The sequence below is a fragment of the Photinus pyralis genome, unplaced genomic scaffold, assembly GCF_008802855.1.
Source record: "Photinus pyralis isolate 1611_PpyrPB1 unplaced genomic scaffold, Ppyr1.3 Ppyr1.4_LG1, whole genome shotgun sequence".
Taxonomy (NCBI): domain Eukaryota; kingdom Metazoa; phylum Arthropoda; class Insecta; order Coleoptera; family Lampyridae; genus Photinus; species Photinus pyralis.
In genome coordinates, this window is record NW_022170249.1 from 39963825 (window position 1) to 39986701 (window position 22877).

General features: G+C 37.9%; 3 protein-coding genes across 3 annotated transcripts in view; all 3 read left to right on the forward strand.

Moving 5' to 3' along the window:
* Window positions 1–22877, forward strand: part of LOC116170367 — a 631383-nt gene that overhangs the window by 370010 nt on the left and 238496 nt on the right. The gene's annotated exons all lie outside the window — the stretch shown is intronic.
* Window positions 997–2406, forward strand: LOC116161124. Its single transcript, XM_031474359.1, has one exon. The coding sequence runs from the start codon at window positions 997–999 to the stop codon at window positions 2404–2406; it is 1410 nt and encodes a 469-aa protein (XP_031330219.1).
* Window positions 14243–16239, forward strand: LOC116161131. The gene is made up of 3 exons (XM_031474371.1): window positions 14243–14407; window positions 14528–14713; window positions 14765–16239. The coding sequence occupies exons 1-3, from the start codon at window positions 14296–14298 to the stop codon at window positions 16237–16239; spliced, it is 1773 nt and encodes a 590-aa protein (XP_031330231.1). The 5' UTR covers window positions 14243–14295.

A 22877-nucleotide genomic window follows, 5' to 3' on the forward strand; every position in this document is an offset into this window, starting at 1 on the left:
CCTAAAGCAGGTCCCGAAGTTATTTTAAAGTTTTAATTGGTAAATTGAAAAAAAAAACCCTGTAATTCCAATATTTTGTTTTGTTTTCATAGTCAGGGGAGGATTGTAATTTTGTGTTTTTGTGTTCAATTTAAAGGGGGAAAATGTTGTGTTATTTTGTTTAGTTGTAACTTGAAAGAAATTATAGAGCGTCTGGATGTGACAATTTTGTTTAGTTCATTTAATTAACCGGGGGGGTTATTAATAATTTGAGACACAGGATTGCGTAAATTTCATGTTATAGTTTTGGTTCAATTTCTTGCTTTACGGACGTTTCGCCCCCGCCGTTTCGCCCCCGACCGTTTCGCCCCCGCCGTTTCATCCCCAGCCGGTTCGCCCCTAAACCGTTTCGCCCCCGAACCGTTTCGCCCCCAGAGTTGTACCCCTACATTTAACCATTTGCCCGACACGTTAAAACTGTATACTTAAACGGGCAGAACGTGCCCACTGGACCCAGTGCATTTTCATTGCTTGTATTCATCTATTAATTGCGTACCTACTGAAATTATTGAATTGTTTATAAATAAGCACAATGATCAGCAAGAATTGTAATGGCTCATATTGAAAATTTGTAATTTTGGACACCGAATATGTTGCATAATTGACACCAAACTTTAATTGCTCTGTAATCAGAGTAATTATATATTCATGACTGCGAATTTGACAATTTTAGAAAGTGTATACACTCTTTCTAATGACTGGCCTAATGACCGAAATTAATTATGTAAACATTCTTCTCATTGTTGTACGCAAAATTTGTGATTTTAGAGAGCAAATATGCTTATAATTAATACTAAACTTTAATTTCTTTGTAATTACGTCTTCCACAACCATTAAGTACCTGAAATATTGATAATCGACATTCGAAAATGCTATAAAAGCCAGTAATAAGTATTGTCCAATCATTTGTATTGTGTGTTTCGTGACGGCTCGTTTAGTCATCTCGTATTGATAGCAATGGCGGACCACGTTTTATCAAAGCGAAATAAGAACAAACTTGTCCATGAAAACCACATTTACGTTTTCTCCAAAAAAACAAAAAATGGAGAACATGGGATATGGGTGCGCGAACTCCGATCAAGCTGCAAGGGTCGAGTATGGACAAACGGAAAAGATGGTGAAGTGGTGAAAACAGTTACGCATCATAACCATGCAGCACAAGCTGCCAGGCCAGCAGCCATTCGATTGGTTACGACGGTAAAGGAGCGTGCCGCAACGACACAGGAGAGCCCACATCAAATTATAGCAAATGTCATCCCACAAGCTCACGCAGATGTTGCTGCAATCATGCCAAAAAAGGATGCATTGAAGAAAACGATCCGCAGAGCCAGACGAGATGAAGAAGCACCTGCGCTTCCAAGAAATATGCAAGAATTGGTGATTCCCCGAGGTTTTAGTGAAATCGTTATTGATGGTGAAGTGCAACAGTTTCTAATGTACGATTCGGAGAATCAACTGATGCCAGGAAGGATCCTCATCTTTTCAACCAGAAGCAACCTTCATCTTTTGGCCCAAAGTCAAGAATGGTTTGCAGATGGCACGTTCAGTACCGCACCAGCTATTTTTGAACAACTTTACACCCTCCACGCCATCAAAAACAGTGCCGTTGTTCCGCTAGTGTACGCTCTCTTACCGAATAAAACAAGAGCTACGTATGTTACATTTTTACAACAATTGAAACGTTTGCAACCTGGACTGCAACCAACTCAACTCATGACGGATTTCGAACTCGCTGCCATGCAAGCATTTGAATTGGAGTTTCCAGGTATTTTAAAGACTGGATGTTTTTTCCATTTATCGCAATCCGTTTGGAGAAAGGTGCAAAGTGAAGGCCTCAAAGCTCGCTACGAGAATGACCATGAGTTCGCTCGATGGATTAGAATGATTCCTGCTTTGGCGTTTGTTCCTGAACATAACGTAAGCGACTCATTCACCGAATTACTTGAAACCGAAGGATTTCCTGAAGAGGCTGTACCCATAGCGAATTATTTCGAAGACACATATATTGGTCGAAGACTACGTCGTGGGCGTCAAATTCCACTATTTCCAACTCAAATTTGGAATGTTTATCAGCGCACTCTTAACGACCAACATCGCACAAATAATCACGTGGAGGGATGGCACCGCGCTTTTCAAGAAACTTGTGGGTCCCAATTTCCAAATATTTTTCGTTTTATTGAATGTTTGCGGAAGCAGCAAGGTATTCATAATTACGAAATAATACAATCCATTGCAGGAAATCAAGGAAATCCAAGAAACAAGAAGTATGTTGCAATATCAGCTCGAATCAAAAGAATCGTTGAAGATTTTGAAGATCGCCATCTTACCGATTATTTGCATGGGATAGCGTACAACTTCGAATTTTGAAATTGTTCCGATTGTACAGCGAAATATGTTAAGATATCTTATTTTTATATTTATATGTAACCTGCTAAAACAATAAAAATAAAATTCTTGCTGATCATTGTGCTTATTTATAAACAATTCAATAATTTCAGTAGGTACGCAATTAATAGATGAATACAAGCAATGAAAATGCACAGGGTCCAGTGGGCACGTTCTGCCCGTTCAAGTATACAGTTTTAACGTGTCGGGCCAATGGTTAAATGTAGGGGTACAACTCTGGGGGCGAAATGGTTCGGGGGCGAAACGGTTTAGGGGCGAACCGGCTGGGGATGAAAGGGCGGGGGCGAAACGGTCGGGGGCGAAACGGCGGGGGCGAAACGTCCGTACCCGAATTTCTTAGAAGTGTTCTGTTTTTATTTTATTCCTAGAATTTTTTTTCGATGTAAATTTCTTTTTAAAGTTTATTTGCCGTTAACGAGGTATAGCGCGAAGTAGAGATAAGGTTGTTCGCAGAATTGCCGGGCGTACGTGCCGTTTAGCAAGAAGTTGAAAAATCGACGCTTCGCGTGATTGGCAGACGGGGTGTGGAAAAAAAGGAGAAGGGCTTTTGGCTTAAATAGAAAATTTTTGAAGAGAGCGGAGCTTTTTGGTCGTTACAAAGCCAACCGGCGCTTCTTCGGTTACGTTATTTTTTTGAATTTTGTGGAAGTTTCTTGCGTAGTGGATCCAGGTTTAATTAGAATTTTTGTCTGCCGTTTTAAGAAGAATTATTGAGAAGTTTAAGAAGTTTGTCGCCGTCCTGTTTTTTTTTATTTTTGCGGAAACACGGAAGTTTTGAATTTGTGGGTACCCGAAGAGAGAAGACGTCGGTGTTTGAGTGGTTGGTTTACGTGATTGTGTACGGATACCTCTTTTTATCGGAATACGTTATTCGGACTAATTTTAAAAGTAAGTAGTAGTTAGTGGTTTGTTTTGTCTTGTTTTTTTTGTAATGTTTGAGTAATTTGTTTTTTTTTGTGTGTGTCATTTATCTGTTTAAAATTGTAACAATTTGTAAAACAGAAATTTACGCAATTTTTTTGTTTGAAATTAAACCAGTCATTGCAATCCAGGTTTTGTTTATTAGAGTCAAGGAGAGGTAATTGTCGGCGTCTCTTACTTTGTTTCAAGTTGATTAAATCTGGGGGGAAAGTTTCAAACAAGACAAAACAAACCACTAACTACTACTTACTTTTAAAATTAGTCCGAATAACGTATTCCGATAAAAAGAGGTATCCGTACACAATCACGTAAACCAACCACTCAAACACCGACGTCTTCTCTCTTCGGGTACCCACAAATTCAAAACTTCCGTGTTTCCGCAAAATAAAAAAAAAAAACAGGACGGCGACAAACTTCTTAAACTTCTCAAAAATTCTTCTTAAAACGGCACACACAAAATTCAAATTAAACCTGGATCCACTACGCAAGAATCTTCCACAAAATTCAAAAAATAACGTAACCGAAGAAGCGCCGGTTGGCTTTGTCACGACCAAAAAGCCCCGCTCTCTTCCAAAATTTTCTATTTAAGCCAAAAGCCCTTCTCCTTTCTTCAACATCCCGTCCGCCAATCACGCGAAGCGTCGATTTTTCAACTTCTTGCTAAACGGCACGTACGCCCGGCAATTCTGCGAAGAACCTTATCTCTACTTCGCGCTATACCTCGTTAACGGCAAATAAAATTTAAAAAAAAATTTACATCGAAAAAAAATTCTAGGAATAAAATAAAAACAGAACACTTCTAAGAAATTGAACCAAAACTATAACATGAAATTTACGCAATCCTGTGTCTCAAATTATTAATAACCCCCCGGTTAATTAATTGAACTAAACAAAATTGTCACATCCAGACGCTCTATAATTTCTTTCAAGTTACAACTAAAACAAAATAACACAACAATATATATATATATATATATTTTATTCGCCATTTATTTGGATTTTTTTAAATTCAAGAAGAATGTTCAAACCGTACGGACCTTATTTTATAAAAACGTTAAAATACCAAATTTGGCGCACATAACAGATTTTGTTTGACAGTTTTCACACATAGCATTCAATTTACTTAAATTAATAAAACAACTTTTTAGCCATTTAAATCTTTATTTCGTCGTGTTTTCTACATTAAACATTATCACAAGTTAATGAATCATAGAAAGGGTGGTATTCTAACGGCAATGAACTCTTTAGTATTTGTAACTGCGAAAATTTCTCTTTTTTTATTTTCTTTTGACCCTTATAAAGAGGTTGTAGCTCTCCTCTGCTTTTGTTGGGACGTCGTAGGAGAAGATCCGTCCATTCATTAGGGTGCCTAATTTTATATTTTACGGATCCATAAGGTAGATACTGCAAAGCTCGTATATCAGCCACTGTTGGATCTCCCATTTTTCGACCAGGTCAGAAAGTGTGATGTACGGGTTTTTTGGGGCGGGCTATTTACATAATCGCCTGGACTTGAACAGCGCCTCCAACGTAGAATCTACACTGTCTGCTTCCATCATTGTGTGACCCTTCTCTAGTATCAATTGTTCAATAACAATTCCATGTTTCACCGCTAAATTGCATAACTCGCTGGATAATACTTTGTTACGTTTTTGGTAATAATAACAATAATAATAATTTATTAGTGCGTCAACAACAAAGTTTTGCATACGTCATAACTTCATAAGAGTGGGATGTAGAATTACTATAAAGAATACAATTTAAATAAACATAACAAAACAATAAAGAAAACAGTACTAAACTATAAAATTGTTGTCGAATTTGTGGCTTTACGGCTTGTTTAAATGAATAGAACAATACATACCAATCACCTAGAAGTCAGCAGTTCTCAACAGATTATTTGTTCATGTATTGTACATCTTCGCCCAGCCGTCGTTCGTTGGGGCGTGCCGCAGCGAGTTCCTCTTCTATCGTCCTGGTTGTCTTTTGCGCCTCTTCATAACGCTGCCTTTATACGGGCGCCTTCTGCTGCAGCCATGCTAGCGACACCTTCGCCAATTCTCGAGGTGTTGACGGTTCAAACCAGGAGGGAACGACGGCTGTTGGAAGCTCTACGTTTTCAGCCGATTGTGTGTTTTCTGGAGTTTCTGAAGGAGGCTCGGAGATTGTGTCGTAAAAACTTTGCTCGAATACCTCCCTCGGAACCGGAACCGTCATGTCCTTCTATGCATGCCTGTAACAAAGAGAATAGCAAGTTTAATATCTTCATGCTAAAATTGCACAAAAATCATGTTTACCTCTCAGTTGGACCATCCTCGTCCACTAAATTAATGACATCTTCTTGCGGTTTTGCTGCAGTTTTGGTATTTTTCGGTAGCAACATACCTGTCGTTGATAAACTGCCACTCTTTTTTGTAGAAAGTTTTACAGGTTTTGCTGCCGACATGAAAGCGATTTGTATCGAACTCTAAACTGGTCCATGTAAGGCATGTACGGGTATATACCGAGAAAATTTTGTTAACGTTATAAACTCTTCCGGGAACGTAAACTTTGCTCAGTCATTTTCGTCATTACATTTTATTTATACATTTAAAAAAATCCAAATGATAGTTTTTTCACTTCCCCGGTCAGAGGATTGTATTGAACTAGTGCATCGTGCACGATCAGACAATAAGCAACCGTCGAATGCTTCAGACTTCAGAGATTCGTTTTCTTTCGAACAGTCCAGCACATATATTGGACAAATTTTAAAATACAAATAGTCAAACAGAGGTCTTGCTCATCCTTGGCGTAATAATCTCGTCGAAAGTTTACGTAGTTTTGATATGCCGTTATGTTCTTATTTGCATTAAAATCTAAATGCATCGCTTCGTACGGATAACTTTCATAGTATTCAGTTTTAGATTTCGACTCGGCCTTGTTCTTCAAAAGTTAAAAGAATTGGAAGTCTACCAAAATTAACCGTTTCTGAGGCGGTAGCGATTTGCACTAAATTTGTCCTACTTTTATATAAGAAAAAGGATACTACTATTAAATCTTTGAACGAGCTCAGACATATTTGGACCAAAACAACGAACAAAACGGCCTCTGAACTACCACCAACATATGAAGCATTTCTACATGTTCTAAGGTAAAGAGTAGGTAAATAGCTCATTCATCAATTTTGTTTTATTGATTTTATTTTAGAACTATATACCAAACAAAAATATGGCAACATAGTCATTAGGGTGGATCGAAAAAAACTTTTTTTCGAATCTGATAATGGCCCGGGTGGCAAAAGTTGCCATTCATAAAAGTAAGTTTTTTTCCCAAAAAAATTTTTCTTTTAAATCAACCCCTTCAGGTGCCCCAACCCCCTAAAAAAAAATTTTTTTTTGGAAAAAATTTTCGATACGGCCCTATGTGTAAACTCATCTTGAATGTTTAAAAAGTGTGTGTTCAAAAATTGGAGGCTCTCGGACCATTTTTGGAGGTGCCCCAGTTAAGTATAGAAATATGTGTTTTTATTTATTTTGACTTTCAATTATATTTTGGTTACTTTTCACATTATTTTGTTTTATTCAAGTTAATTAAATTTCTATAGCTAAAAATATTATAACTATTGTTTCTTTTGTTTCAGATACCAAACAAAGTAAAATGAGCGCAAGAACTCCTACCAGGAAAACCACGCATTGTCCTATCTTTGAAACCCTTGGCGAGATGTCCCAGCTAAGACTTCCCACGAATGCGGATATAATTCGACACTTCTTGTTTGTCAGGAATGAGAAAAAGGGCATCATGGCAGGCAAAGATCCACCAGCTTCAATAATAGCAACAGAAACTGCAAATACTCTAGTGAACATCTGGAAGAAGTCATCGGTTCCAACAATTACACTAAAAAAAGTTACTGAGGAAGTAAAAAAATTGAATACGGACTATAGGACCCTCCTCAAACCATATAAGGGCAGACAGCAATCTGAAAGCTACACAAAGAAGCTTAGAGATTTAAAACTTAGCTGGGAGGAAACTCTCTTTGATATCGCTAGTTGTAAATGTAAAGATCTCAATCATTGCCATTGTTCCAAAGAGAAGAAGATTCCAGCACAAGAAAGGGAATTTGTAATAGATCAGCGAACTACCAGAAACCTAGTCATAGGATCAATTGATGTAGCATCATCCAGGAAAATAGCAAAAAGAAACCAAAGAATGATGAAACGATCTCAAGAACCTGAAGAACCATTTGAAGAGCGCCCAAAATTAAAGCCTAAAGATACTGCATCTGAGCCAGGAGACTCTGAAAATGCGACTGGGAATGATTCTGGAAAGTTGCCTGACTCTAATCCCCAGCCCTGTTGTTCTTCCACAACTGAAAACGTTTCAAATTTGCAAATGAGGGTAAATCTCACAGCTTTCGCTAGGGAGTGCGATCGTTACGGTGTTTCAGACAGAAGCGCTGCATCACTTTCTTCCGCTCTGTTACAAGATTTGGGCATCGTTAATGAACAGGACACTTCTAAAATAATAGATCGAAATAAAGTTCGTCGGGAAAGGGAAAGGCACAGGAAAGAATTGCAATATAAGAACATGGAGGTTGGAGTAGAAGCATTATATTTTGATGGACGGAAGGATAAATCCTTGACGCAAACTAAGAAGGGCGATAAGTATTACTATAGTACCATCACAGAGGAACATATATCCTTGGTAAAAGAGCCAGGTTCCATTTACCTCGGCCATTTAGCCGTATCATCTGGATCAGCTGTCGTCATCAAAGATGCCATATTGGATTTCTTTAATCGAAAAGAAGTATCGATTGAATCGTTAATAGCAGTTGGATGCGATGGCACTAATGTCAACACAGGAACAAACGCAGGAATAATAAGACTCCTAGAAATTGCTCTAAACCGCCCTCTTCAGTGGTTTATTTGCATGTTACATCTAAATGAACTTCCCTTACGGCATCTTTTAATCCAACTTGATGGTGTTACTCAAGGTCCGAAAGCTCTCTCTGGTGCCATTGGAAAATCAATACAAGCTTGTGAAACCCTCCCTTTAGTCAGATTCTCGAAAATTGGGAGTAACGACATTCCTGATTTAGATAGAAAGATTTTGAGTACTGATCAGCAATATTTGTATGATATGTTGCATGCAGTATCATCTGGAGAATGCAGCGAAGACCTTGCGAGGATTAAACCAGGACCAGTCGTACATTCAAGATGGGTGACAACGGCGAGTAGAATCCTTCGGTTATATGTCGCATCGGAGCATCCCTCGGAAAATCTGGTACACTTAGCTAAATTTATCATGAAAGTATATGGTCCATTATGGTTCAGTATCAAGTGTATGCCATTGTGTACTGAAGGTCCACGACATTTGTGGAGATTGATTGCATATTCAAGATATATGCCGACTGATTTAAGGAAGATAGTAGATGTGGTAATACAGAGGAATGGATTCTTTGGCCACTCAGAGAACCTGCTTCTAGCGATGCTGGCAGATGACAGAGAGCACATCCGCAAGTTAGCATGCCGCAGAATAATTGCTTCTAGAAAAGAGGACAAAAATTCAACATCTGTCAGACAATTTCGCGTACCTCCTTTAAACATGCAGGCAGAGGATTATACGGAAATAATTTATTGGTATGAAACAGACAGGTCAGAACCACCAATATTAAGGCACGTCTCCGACGAGGACCTGCAAACTTTTGTATCTGGTGAAGAAACTACAGCACCCTTTCTAGATTTGCCCAAGTTCCCCTGTCACACCCAGGCCACTGAAAGATGTGTACATTTAGTTATGTGATGTCACTTCAGGAATGTGTGCCAAATGACATCCGACGACTATTGCAATCTTTTGCAGGGATAAATCGTGTGCAGATGAAAAATGCACATGCCTGAAAGAAGGCATGAAATGTTGCACCGAATGTGTCTGCAAAGATTGCAAAAACAGTATGATCAAGTTGGATTTAGATTCAGACAACCAGATATAAGGTGTGTAGGTGTTTAATTAATAAATAAATCATAAAAACATAAATAGCGTGTTTATTCCAAGGTTTAAAAAGTAGGAGCCCCGCCACAACGTGCGCGAAGTTTGCGCCCAGACTACGCGACGATTCGGTGCACTATAAACGTCACTAGGAAAAAAATCGTATCTTCGGAAATACACCAGATATCAACATAATTTTTTTCTTTAAAACTTTTCGCATGTTTTCTGAATACTTATGCAAGTCTTAAATGTCAAAATATTGTATAAATCACATAGCTGCCCGCATGTCGAAGTTTTCAATGTAACATTAGAAAAATTTTGTGTTCGACACCTAATAAAATGATAAGTATTTGTCGCAGCAATATAAAATAAACTTTATTCGAAGCGCTAAGGACTACCGAATTCAACGCCGTCTTAACGGAATAGATAGCTCTTGTAGTTTCCGTGTAACTGGATGAAATATTTCAAGAAACACGTTTTTCCGCGCGCTCGAAATTTTGCGGTTTTTTCAAATTTTCCAAGTTCGGTACCACCAGAAAAAGTTGAATTTTTCACAAATGATTTTAAAATGATATATAACACATCTGGTTGTATTCTTGGGTCACTCATGTGAATATTTCAGAGCCGATTTTACTGGACTAATGGTACCTATTGTAATTGTTGCACCCTTATTGATCCGTTCATATAGGCCAATTTTGGCACTGTCGCTGTCACGTGCGGAACTTTCCATTGAATTTTGGTTAACGTTATTACTTCATCGTTGGCGGTTTCCATGTAACAGTCGGAATTACAGATGGCTACAGAGATTTTGTAAATAGGAAAGGGTGGCCCTCAATTATATTACAGGCAGGGGTAGATCACTCATTCAGATTAATTTTTGTTGTAGTTAATACAATTCTTTGCTTTTTACGCAATATTATTGTAGGTTTCGAAATATAAATTGCAAAACACCTGGATCTCATGATTCTGCAGTATTTCAAGAATCCCAATTGTATAAGGAACATGATGTATTAATTCCAGCGGTAAGTATGAGAATGTGAGTGAATTAAAAAATAATGTGTAATTTTGTAGACAAATCGGGATATAAATGGCACCTTGGTGCCTTATATGCTGATGGGTGATCCGGTATACCCCTTATTACCTTGGATCTTGAAGGGGTATACAAGATCTTCTAGACTTTCACCTGAAGAAGAGTCGTTCAATACTTATATGAACTGTGGACGTGTATCAGTAGAAATTGCTTTTGGACGTTTGAAAGCTCGTTGGAGATGTCTCTTAAAATGGTTAGACGTGCATTATACTTTTGTTCCAGCTGTGGTTTCTGCATGTTGCATTTTGCACAATATTGTGGAAACAAAAAAAGATGCATTTGTAACGCAGTGGGAAGTGGCTGTTACAGAAGCAGAATTGCTATTTCCACAACCATCTTCAAGCAGTAACCGATGTCGAGACAATTTTAATGGTAATAGTATAAGAGATGCTATCAAAAATTATGTAGCAGAAAATTTTCCCCTGCATTTGGTTAATGTCATCGAAGTTTGTAGGAGTGGGGGATTGATTATTTGCACTTGCATGTACTGGTGGGAAATGGGTTAGCAAACTGCATGGATGTAGAGGGGGAGCCAGCAGGGATATTTGTAAAAGTGGGAAGTGGATTTGGGGACAGAAAGGGATGTAACTGGGAGACGACTGAATTGTTCACATACTGAGGGAAAAAGGAGGGCTGTAGAATAGTACGTAACCATTTAATAATGAAGTCGTAGATTCTTGCACGATTTGTTTTTGTGCTTGTAAAACGGTGCGCATCATTTCTTTTTCGAATTCATTTTGTTGGACTAAAATGTTTGTCAACATTTCCGTTTGTTTTTGTAACAAATTTGCCTGTAGGTTTTGTGCATTATTCCTCGATGTTTCCGCAAATTGGTCGAGGGTGTGCTGATAAGATTTCCTACCAGTTTTCTTCTTTTTTGGTGGCGGTTGCTGCTCGCCCTCATCAGCTTCACATTCTTCCACGATTTCTACCGATACATCTTGATTAATTCCAAGAGGTAAACTAATGGAGCTACTAAACACCACTTGAAACAATAATAATAATAATAATATTTATTCAAACCACTTTACAATAAATATAATTTTGTTTGTGGCAAGTCAAGAGAGACAAATAAAAGTATAAGACAAACGTAATGACATACAATACATACAACATACAGGACTAGTTGACTACATGGAGGCCCAATCCAAGTACTCTATAGTTGAGTAGAATGCATGTGAGATAGGTAAGAACTTTTTTTAGGGAAGATTTGAATTGGGATAGTTTCAAGGTTTTAAAGATTGCCTGAAGTTTATTATATAATTGAATGTTAATTGAATTGTTAGATGAGAGTTTGAGTCTATGTTTATGTAATACTAAGAGATTTGATGATCTTGTGTTGTGATTAAGAATATCCGAGTGTTTTTGATACGTCGCACTGCATTTGTGAATTTCGACAAGCGAATATAAAATAAACAAAGCTGGTAGTGTTAAAATATTTAAATTTTTAAAATGAGTTCTACAGGATACATTAGAAGAGATACCCCTAATGATCCTTAGAGCTTTTTTTTGTAAAATGAAGACTCGAGCTGCATGCGGCGAACCCCCCCATAGCAAGATACCATACGAAATGTGTACAACAGTACTGTTGGTAGTTACTTAATCCGTACAAGACGATAATTATCAAAAGCAATTATTTTTAGTAACCTACCACGTCGAAGATTTGCGTGCAAAAGGAAAAGGAAATTGGTCAAATTTTGATTATGATAATCTTAGGAATGTGACCCAACTGACCTGTGTCCAGATAGACAGGTATTCAGGAAATAGGCAACCCAAATTACATATGTACATTGATATGACATGTTACATTGTGTCATATTCCGTTTTAATCAATTCATCGCTTAGGAATTTTAATGCAGCCGAAACATGATGACTTATAACATTAGTTAAGGTACGAACTTTCATTTTTTCAAAGTGGGAGGGCATTAAATCTGTTTCGGACAATCTTGGTACCAATTTAAATTGTAGTGATTCTTGATGATTTATTATGTCTTCAAGATGACTTGCTTTCACTATATTAGTTGGCAATTGGAATTTATTTTTAATGTCGTTGGTTACAGTTATTATTTTATTAGAAATTTACATATTTTTTATGTTTTGCATCTGCAAAGACGTATATTTTTCTTGTGTCATCCTGGGGATGTGGGAAAAAATTTTTTGTTAGCGAATGTCTTCCTGCTGTTATTCCCCATATTTGTCAAAAGGCTTGATTAGCAGATCCCATGTCTAAAGTTATACTAATTACTTTCAGTCCCAGTGCCTCAGATTTTTCAATAACTTCGAACAATATGTCTCGATAAACCCTTCCATTTACTGAATTACCCGTGAAGAAATAAGCGACTGTCTGTTTCCACCTAACCGTTATACCACCCAATATTATTACTAATGCATGAGTAGCAGTTGTGTCCGATGACTGTCCAGGTAAATTGACATCCCCCAAATATACTTTGGTTGGTTGCACATAAGGTTGTTATATATATCTACAAGTATTTCGGGTTGAATATAATGGTAGTGAATCACTATTTTGTATAGTTCTACGTTTTCGCAAAAATCGCCGTTTTTTATTAGGTTTAGGCGTAGGACAGGAAAGGCGGGGCGCGTGTTGGGCCGTAGGTAAACGTCGTTTGCCGCCGCGAACGGGGAGAGACGGGTCTACGGGAGAGCCCTAGCTATGCCGAACTCGCCTTCGGCTCGCTCGGCATTGGTGTAGGAAAAATGCGAGCAGTTTTTCGTCGTGAGAAGGGCGAGCTCGAGCTATGCCGAGCGAGCGATTGGTATGCACTTCGCATTTTGTGACCGAAACCGTTTATCGACCACGAGATTCGGGACGGCGGTTGATTTATGGCGAACTCGCATTCGGCTTGCTCGGCATTGATATACGAGGCGCGCGTGTTAAGAATCGAAATTCCTAGATTATTTTACTTCGTTAGGGGGAAGGGTTATTAAGAATGTTTGTTTAAATTTGTATTTCCAAAAAGTTAAAAAAAAATTCTCAAACGTACAAATAACGTAATGTACAACGCTGCTTGGTGTGATGTTCTGTTTATCTTCATTTTTGTTTGAATTTGTGTTTTAAATTAAAAAAGTTAAAAAAATTTCTTAAACCTACAAATAACCTAATGTCCGAAGCTGCTTGGTGTCACACTCTGTTTAGCTTCATTAAGAATTTTTGTATGAGTGTGTAGTACAAAAGAAATTAAAAAAACAATCGAGGTTGAGGAGCGAGTCTACCGGAGAACCCTTCGGCTCGCTCGGCATTGGTATGAAAAAAAGTGTAGTATGTGTTTGGCCGTTGATAAATGTCGTTTGCCACTGTGGACGTAGAGAGACGAATCTAAGGGAGAGCCCTAGCTATGCCGAACTTGCCTTCGGCTCGCTCGGCATTGGTGTAAAAAAATGTACTGTGTGTTTGGCCGTTGGCAAATGTCGTTTGCCACCGTGGACATAGAAAGACGAGTCTAAGGGAGGGACAGAGTTATTGGTATACGAGGCGCGTGTAGTAAGAATCGAAAGTCTTTAGTTATTTGACTTGGTTGGGGAGAGAATTTTTGTTTGAATTTGTATTTCGAAAAAAATCCTAAATCTACAGATAATCTAATGTGCAAAGCTGCTTTTGGTGTCACATTTTATTTAGCTTCATTTAGAATTGTTGTTTGAATTTGTGTTTCATAAAAAGTATTTTTTAGTCGATAGCCGGAAAAATGGCATATTATTGTTTTGTTTATGTCATCACAAAGCAGGTGATTTCCGTACTGTCCGGGAATCTTTATTCCCGTACAGTACGGGAAAATATGTATACATATTAAAGGAAGCTATAAAACGTTACGGTAGCAAGAAAGTGTGGACCTCCGATGGGAAAATTTGTATAAAGACGGATAATGGTATCAAAAAGGCGACAACCAATAAACAGCTGGATCTTCTTGTCAACAATAAATAAACTGGCTTTGTTAAATATGCAATCGATGCAGTGTTTGATCGCACGAATTTTTGGTCTGTGGACAATCTTGCTTATGTTAATCGTTTATCTACAAAATTGTATTTTTGTTAATTATTTTTGTATTAAGTATAATTGCCAATTAATTCTGTACTAATTCTGTTATTTTTTTGTAGCAATGCGTATTGCACATGTAAACATAAGATCCCTGGTGCCAAAGTTACACGTTCTTAAAAGTTTTTTGGATGTCGAAAAATATGATGTAATGGCTATCAGCGAAAGCTGGTTGAAGAATGACGTGAGCGATGAGCATATTACTATTCCTGGTTATAATCTGGTGAGGCAGGATAGGGTAAACAGAGGTGGTGGAGTCTGTATTTATATAAAAAATAAATTAAAATTTACTATTATAGTCTCTAATCAATACACAATTGAACACTTATGGTTAAATATTAAAACAAGTACTCAGTCTGTGGTAGTTGGCGTTATTTATAGACCTCCAAATCAAAACTACAAAGTATTCTGTGACGAATTGGAAGGGGTATGCTTAGAAGCTTTGCTGGCATGTGAGAGTCTTGTTTGTGTAGGGGATGTAAACATTAATATTCTTAATAAATCCTCAACTGAAACTAAATATTATCTAAACATGCTAGAAACTCTGGGCTTAACTCAAATCATCGAAAAGGCCACACGTTTAGGTACGTCGCTTTTAGACCACATAATTGTTTCAAATCCTATTGTAGTTAAAAAATCTGGTACAAATGGTATGTTATTTGCTGATCACGAAACCATATTTTGTGAACTCGTTTTAGACAAAATAATAAGTCATCATGAACGCAGAGCTATTAGAAGTTTTAAAAATTTCGATGTAGACTTATTTCGAGCCGATGTACAAAGAGTAGCCTGGCAACATATTTTTTACATAGCTGACGTAAATCTGAAACTAAATTACCTAAATGATAACATTCTCAACATTATTAACAAGCATGCACCCATAGTTACTGTATCGGGCAACAGGAAAACTAACACACAATGGTTATCATCCAACACCAAATACCTTATGAGGCTAAGGGATAAAGCGTACAAAAAATTCAAACAATCGCAATCACCCGCACACTGGGAATATTATAAATCTCTGCGTAATCTTGTGAACAAAACGGTAAAACTGGAGAAGAAAGCGTTTTTGGAGTACAAACTCAATAATAAGGACCCCAAAGTATTATGGAAGGAACTTAAAAATCTAAAAATCGTTCATGACAGGAAAAACGTCATACCTCCTTTTCTACAACATGCTAACCAAATCAATGATTACTTTATAAATAGTATTCCTGCTGTTCAAAGTGATCTGTCTAAAATTGAGCCTCTTTTTAGCGCTGATTATAAGTATGTAAATTTTGAATTTTCATCGATTGATACCGGCATGGCTGCGAAGCTGCTTAACTCGATAAAAACGAATAGCACTGGTTGGGATGGTATAAACATTACTATTGTGAAATTGTTTTGTCCTACAATTCTTCCTTATCTAACGCATATAATTAACGAATGTATCAATACTAACACATCTCCAACTGCGTGGAAAAAAGTAATTGTCATACCGATTGCAAAAATACCCAACCCAAAAGAATACAAAGATCTTCGTCCCATCAGTATTCTCCGAGGTATTCTCCCAGTAATGTCAAAAATTTTAGAAAAAATCATTGATTCACAGCTACGCGCGTATTTAAACACTAACCACGCTTTCTTACAAAACCAATCTGGGTTTAGGGCCGGGCATAGCTGTGCCACTGCTATTCTTCATGTCACTGACGATATATTAAGAGCGACTGACCAAGGCAAGGTATCTGTGCTAACACTTCTGGATTTCAGCAAGGTATTTGGTAGACCATGACATTCTGACCTCAATTCTACGTTCTTTTGGCCTATCGCCCAACACAACTGCTCTAATTCAAACATATTTAAAAGATCGATCGCAATGCGTGCATTTAATGGGTTCGACATCTCCTTATCGAAAACTAACTAGAGGTGTCCCACAAGGGTCAATACTTGCCCCGCTTCTGTTCAATTTGTACTCGTCCTACCTACCTTCCGTCGTAAAAACATGTTCAGTTCACATGTACGCCGATGATTTACAAATGTACTACTCGTTTGATAGTGAAAATAGCACTGAAGCTTTAAATCTTATTCAAAGTGATCTAAATGCACTTGCTACAGGCTCTTTACACCATTCATTAGTAATCAACCCCTCAAAATCGATGGCTATACTTTTTGGCAACAAACATAAACTTGAAAGGCTAAAGGAGCACTCAAGGTTATATATCGGTGATCAACAAATAATCATATCAGATGAAGTCAAGAATTTGGGAGTAGTAGTTGATAATACCTTCAGGTATACGAAACTAATAATGAATTTCATTCAACGAGCAATCATCAACCTTAAATTAATCTTTCCCCACAGACACTACCTTACACAAACATTAAAAGCAAATCTTTGTAATTCCTTAGTGCTGAGTCACTTCAACTACTGTTCCCAAGTTTATGGCCCCGGTATCACACAAAATATTTCGGCCAAAATACAACGTATTCAGAACTGTTGCATTAGATTAATATTTGGAATAAAGAAGTTCCAGCACGTGTCACATAAAGTAAAAGACTTATCTTGGCTCAATATGGCAAACAGAAGACTCTTAAATGCGGCATGCTTGTACCACAAAATAATGCTAGACAAATCCCCGCCATACTTGTATAATAAAATAACGTTCAGATCTGACGTTCATAATCTTAATATTCGATTTAGAGGGAGAATAACGCCACCGATACATCGTACAAGTTTGTTTAGACGATCCTTTACGTAGGTATGACTTTTATAAAATTTATTCCTCTATTTCGGAACCACTGAAATCACTACCACTGTGTACCTTCAAGAAAAGAATGCGCCAGAATCTGCTAGACAGTCAGTTTAAATAATTAAAACGTACAAACATTACCACGTCTGGGTTCACCCAGAATATGTAGGTACACTTTCCACTATAACCACCTGTTATATAACTAATTAATCTTTACATCGCTGCACCGACATCCTTCATCCAATTATCATCTGACACCATAATTTAAGTTAATTGGCAAAATGTTTACAAGTTCAGTTTTGCACGATGAACAATCTTTCACTTATTTTTTCAGGGAATTGGTGGTAGATCAGAACTTGCATTTATTTGCAACGACTGAACCAATATCCCCTGTGATTTTCACCATACAGCTTAGGTATATGCATTTGTCTCCTTATTACACTCTCAGTCTTTGTTTCTAAGTTGTTATGACGTGAAAATAAATGCATTATTATTATTATTATTATTATTATTATACTCTTGTGAGCATGAAAAAGTAAAAGAACAGTTACACACAAATGCATAGTCTATTTTCTATTAATATGTACATTAATAGTAAAGGGTGTGGCATTTTTAACGCACATTTTAAATTCGAAATTAAACACATTAAATAATTACGAAATTGAAATATTTTTATTGGAATTTGAAGTTGTGTTCATCACATTACGTATGGAATATAACATCATTTAAATGGCCACCTCTGGCTTGGTGGCAAGACCGCATTCTTTTATTGAAATTTTCCATAACATTTTCGCATAATTCTGGGTCAATCTCCTCAATACAGCGACGAATTTCGTCCTTCAATGCATCGATGGTTTCAGGATTGTTCACATAAACCTTGCTTTTAAGAAAACCCCAAAGAAAGAAATCCAATGGGGTTAGATCGCAAGATCTTGGAGGCCAGTTAACATCGCTGAAACGAGAAATTATGCGATTTCCACGCAATAACTGCATGGTTTCACGTGCCGTGTGGCATGTGGCCCCATCTTGTTGAAACCATAGGTTGGGCACATCCATGTCTTCAAGTTTTTGCCAAAAAAAAGTCGTCAACATGTTACGGTAATTGTTTCCATTGATGGTAACGGCAACACCAGCATCATTTTCAAAAAAATACGGGCCAATGACCCCTCCAGCCCAAAAATAATAATAATATAAAATAATGTCAAACATCAAACTTGACAGTTGCCAAATTTGGTGAGTTTACATTCGGTAGTTCAAAAATGGCGGCAAATTTAAAATGTGCGTTAAAAATGCCACACCCTTTACAATCATTGCAGTTTCCAATCAAATTTCATAGTCCAGTCAATGTTGACTCTACTTCATAATTAATTGAACAATTCTTGTTTTGGAGATGGTGCACCCCCGCTACTTGCTTAAATCTTTTACCATTATGGTATTTGAAGAAAAACCTATTGCACTCAAAATTGGATGGTCGAACGGTTGCATATTTACGGTATGTTCCTAAATAAGTCTCGTTTACTATAAACGACCGTGGTTTATTGGCTGTGTTGCATGGAATCTTCACCAATAGTTGTGAATCCAAATCCTCAATGTCCACAAGCTTTAAGTTACATAACTCCTCTCGCCGACAGGCGCCATAAATTCCGGAAATTACCACAACCTAAAAAAATTAAGTTATAATCTTCAGGCCTTTTAATTAAAATCTTACTTTAGCCATGAGGTAAGTATCATCTGGAGCGTTGATCATAAATTCTCCGATTTGTTCGTTGGTGAAGACTTTCGACTGCTTTGTAGCCCACGGATTGCTTTTTCAAATATGCTCGCAGTTTTTTATATGAAGTGATGTCTACATTTTGCGTTAACATAAGAACCAAATTTTCCGAAAACGAATAAGTCCCTTTACTTGATCTATACCTATTCCATAAAACGTTGATAAGCATTTTCATACTTTTCCCTCGATTTAGTTGGCAACAGATTTGGAGTAGCTTCATTGACTGCTTCCAAAACTTCAAGTGGTGTTACACAAAATAAATCTTCATCAAAATCACCGTCGATATCCATTTTATATTAATATTGCACATCAACTAATATTATAAATTCACACAAACGAAAAAATTTTCGATTTGTTTACTTCATGTCCACGGTAACGTTCAAACAATGCATGCTCGGAAAACAAACTTGATGTTTGCATCTTTTAATTACTGTAAATAAAAAAAGGCGCGGCCCGGGTTCGATCCGCGCACCTACCTCATACAAGCATAGACCATTGACATTATACCAAATGACAATTGGTGAAAATTCGGCTTCGGCTCGCTCGGCATTGGTATGCACTTCGCATTTTGTGACCGAAACCGTTTATCAACCCCGACATTCGGGACGGCGGTTGGCTTATGCCGAACTCGCCTTCGGCTCACTCGGCATTGGTGTAAACAAAATGTAGTGTGGGTTTGGTCGGTAAATATCGTTTGCCACCGTGGACGTAAAGAGACGAGTTTAAGGAAGGGCCAGAGTTATGCCGAACTCGCCTTCGGCTCGCGCGGCATTGGTATACGAGGCGCGTGTGTTAAGAATCGAAAGTCTTTAGTTATTTTACTTGGTTGGAGAAAGGGTTATTAAGAATTTTTGTTTGAATTTATATTTTGAAAAGTGTAAAAAAAATTTTTAATCTACAAATGTCCACCGCTGGTTGGTGTCACATTCGGTTTAGCTTCAGTTAGAATTTTTGTTTGAATTTGTATTTCGAAAAAAGTTAAAAAAAATTCTTAAATCTACAAATAACCTAATTTCCACCGCTGCTTGTTGTCACATTCGGTTTAGCTTCATTTAGAAGTTTTGTTTAAATTTGTGTTTTAAAAAAGTTAAAAAAAAATTCCTAAACCTACAAAATAACCTAATGTCGAACGCTGCTTGATGTCACATTCGATTTAGCTTCATTTTTAGTTTTTGTTTGAATTTCTAATTTAAAGCAGTTAAAATAAAATTTCTTAAATCTACAAATAACCTAATATCCCAAGTTAAGGGAGGGCCAAAGTAATGCCGAACTCGCCTTCGGCTCGCTCGGCATTGGTATACGAGGCACGTGAGTTAAAAATCGAAAGTCTGGTTATTTTACTTGGTTGGGGAAAGGGTTGTAAAAGAATTTTTGTTTGATTTTGTAATTTAAAAATGTTCAAAAAAAATTTCTTAAACCTACCAATGTAACCTAATGTCCCAAGCTGTTTGGTGCCACACTCTAGCTTCATTTTTAGTTTTTGTTTGAATTTGTGTTTTAAAAAAGTTAAAAAAAATTCTGAAACCTACAAATAACTTAATATCCGAAGCTGCTTGCTGTCACATACCGTTTAGCCTCATAAAGATTTTTTGTGTGAGTTTGTATTACAAAGATAATAATCGACGTAGTGGGGCGAGTCGACGGGAGAGCCATAGCTATGCCGAACTCACCTTCGGCTCGCTTAGTATTGGTATGCGTTTCACATTTTCTGACAGGAATTGTATCCCGTTTAATTTTTATTTTATTTCTAAGAAAATTAAAAAATGAAATAAATTTGGTATTGGTATGCGGGGGGGGGGGGGGGGGGGGTGGAAGTAACTGGCGCAAGCTGTTTTTTTGATTTTTTTGTGTGGGTGTGGGGAAATCTTCACGATACCGAGAAGAAGTCATTTGTAATCGCATTTCGATCTATTACTTTAAATTTTGTGATGCAATAATAAAAAAAGGAAAACAAATTCAATCAAATGTATCATCTTCGTACGCTATACCAAGACGCCGTTCGCAACGTAAAGGCCGTTACGGTCCGGTGTGTGACACTCTTACTCACTAAAACCCCCTCTCAGTGGAATGATAGCTGAAACAAATTATGTATTATATTGTACAAAACAACTAAAAAAAAGCAATACTTACACATATATATTTACACTCATTAGCATTATGACACATCGCGTTAACAATAAATATTTTGCGCACAAACGACCTAAAACGAAAAAAAAGGGAACGGGAAGCAAACAACGTTATGTGAAGGCCAACTGATTGCTAACCGACACGCGACTTTGCGCGTACCCCTTGCAACAAAGTCCGCCCTAATGTTCCTTACCTAACCGCTGTGTACGATCCACATATGCCCGGAATGCATACCGTAGTTGCCATCACTTGTCAGCATCGCAGACGCGTACGCGACTTTGTGCCGGTCAACAACAAAGTCCAATCTTCTTACCTATAACGTGCTATGTGCGATATGCTTCTGCAGCCCAGCATTACAAAGCAAAATCGCACGCAACTTTGTCCAAAGACAAAGTCCAAATCTAGCCCTATCGAGGTGCACGATTTACAAATATCGAAACGCACTGCACTGTTGTCGCGAATCGTGCACCGTATGCGCAGGACGCGAAAGCTACCTAACCTACGGATTACGCACGAGCCTCAAACACCTAGACCCATATCTACGCGAGATACATAAGCCATAGATGCAGTGAACTCAGCATAAAGTCGCGCGGAAGACATCCTAGACGCAGCCAAAATTTAAAAAAAGGAGCCATGTAAAATTTTGAAAAAGCGTGACGACCCAACCGGAGACTAACCGAACTATCCCTATCCTTCAAATAAATACGAAAAAAAATGAAATTTTGAAATTTAGGTGAAGGATCGACTCGCTTAAGGAAATAGAAAACCTTCTCCATGGAGACCAATCATTCCGCCATAATTCTCTACGTTATATTCCGCTATCGGCAAAGGCGGATCGTTTAAAATACAAACTAAATTTTCAAAATGACCATTACTGTGCTGAACGCATATGGACCGCTTTTCAATTAAGTCGCTCGGATCAGAGTAGTATTTAAAACCATTTCTGGTGCGAGCTTCGTAAACAAAAATTGGCCGATCAGTAGTATAGTAAGGCCGATCCTGGCTCACTTTACATGAAAAAGTGCCATATGATTGAAGTGTTAGCGTTTCAAGGTCAAAGTGGTGTTGAAGGTCAAAGTGGTATTGCGTAAGTGGGGGGGTGGGTGGATTTCAAGGTCGAGTGTTGAGAAGAAAGGGGTGTATTGTTTGTGTTCTTTGGAGGGGGGTGGTGGTGTCGGTTCAAGGCCGTTGGTAAGAGGGGGTGATGGCTGAGGTCATTGGATTTCAAGGTCGATTGGTGAAAACAAAGGGGTGTATTGTTTGTGTTCTTCGGAGGCTTCAAGGTCATGTGTGGGGATGTGTCTGTCTGAAAGAATGCGTGCCGATGCTGGCTCACTTGAAGGTCAAATCGATTTTGGGTCGAAGCTGAATGCGTGGCGATCCTGGCTCACTTTCAAGGTCGTATCGATGCATTGGTGTTCAAGGTCATGTGGGGGTGTGTCCGTCTGAAAGAATGCGTGCCGATGCTGGCTCACTTGAAGGTCATATCGATTTTGGGTCGAAGCTGAATGCGTGGTGATCCTGGCTCACTTTCAAGGTCGTATCGATCCTGGCCCACTTAGCATTGAAGAATATATGAATAAAGTGTTGGTGTTCAAGGTGAAATTGGTGTGGTGTTGCGTGGTCGTTTCAAGGTTTTTGGATTTCAAGGTCGATTGCTGAGAGTGTTAAGCGGGGTGTATTGTGTGTGATCAAATTGTTTTTCCTGAAGGCGATTGGATTTCAAGGTCGGACGCTGAGAACAAAGGGGGGTTTAATGTTTGTGTTCTTCTGGGGGATGGGGTG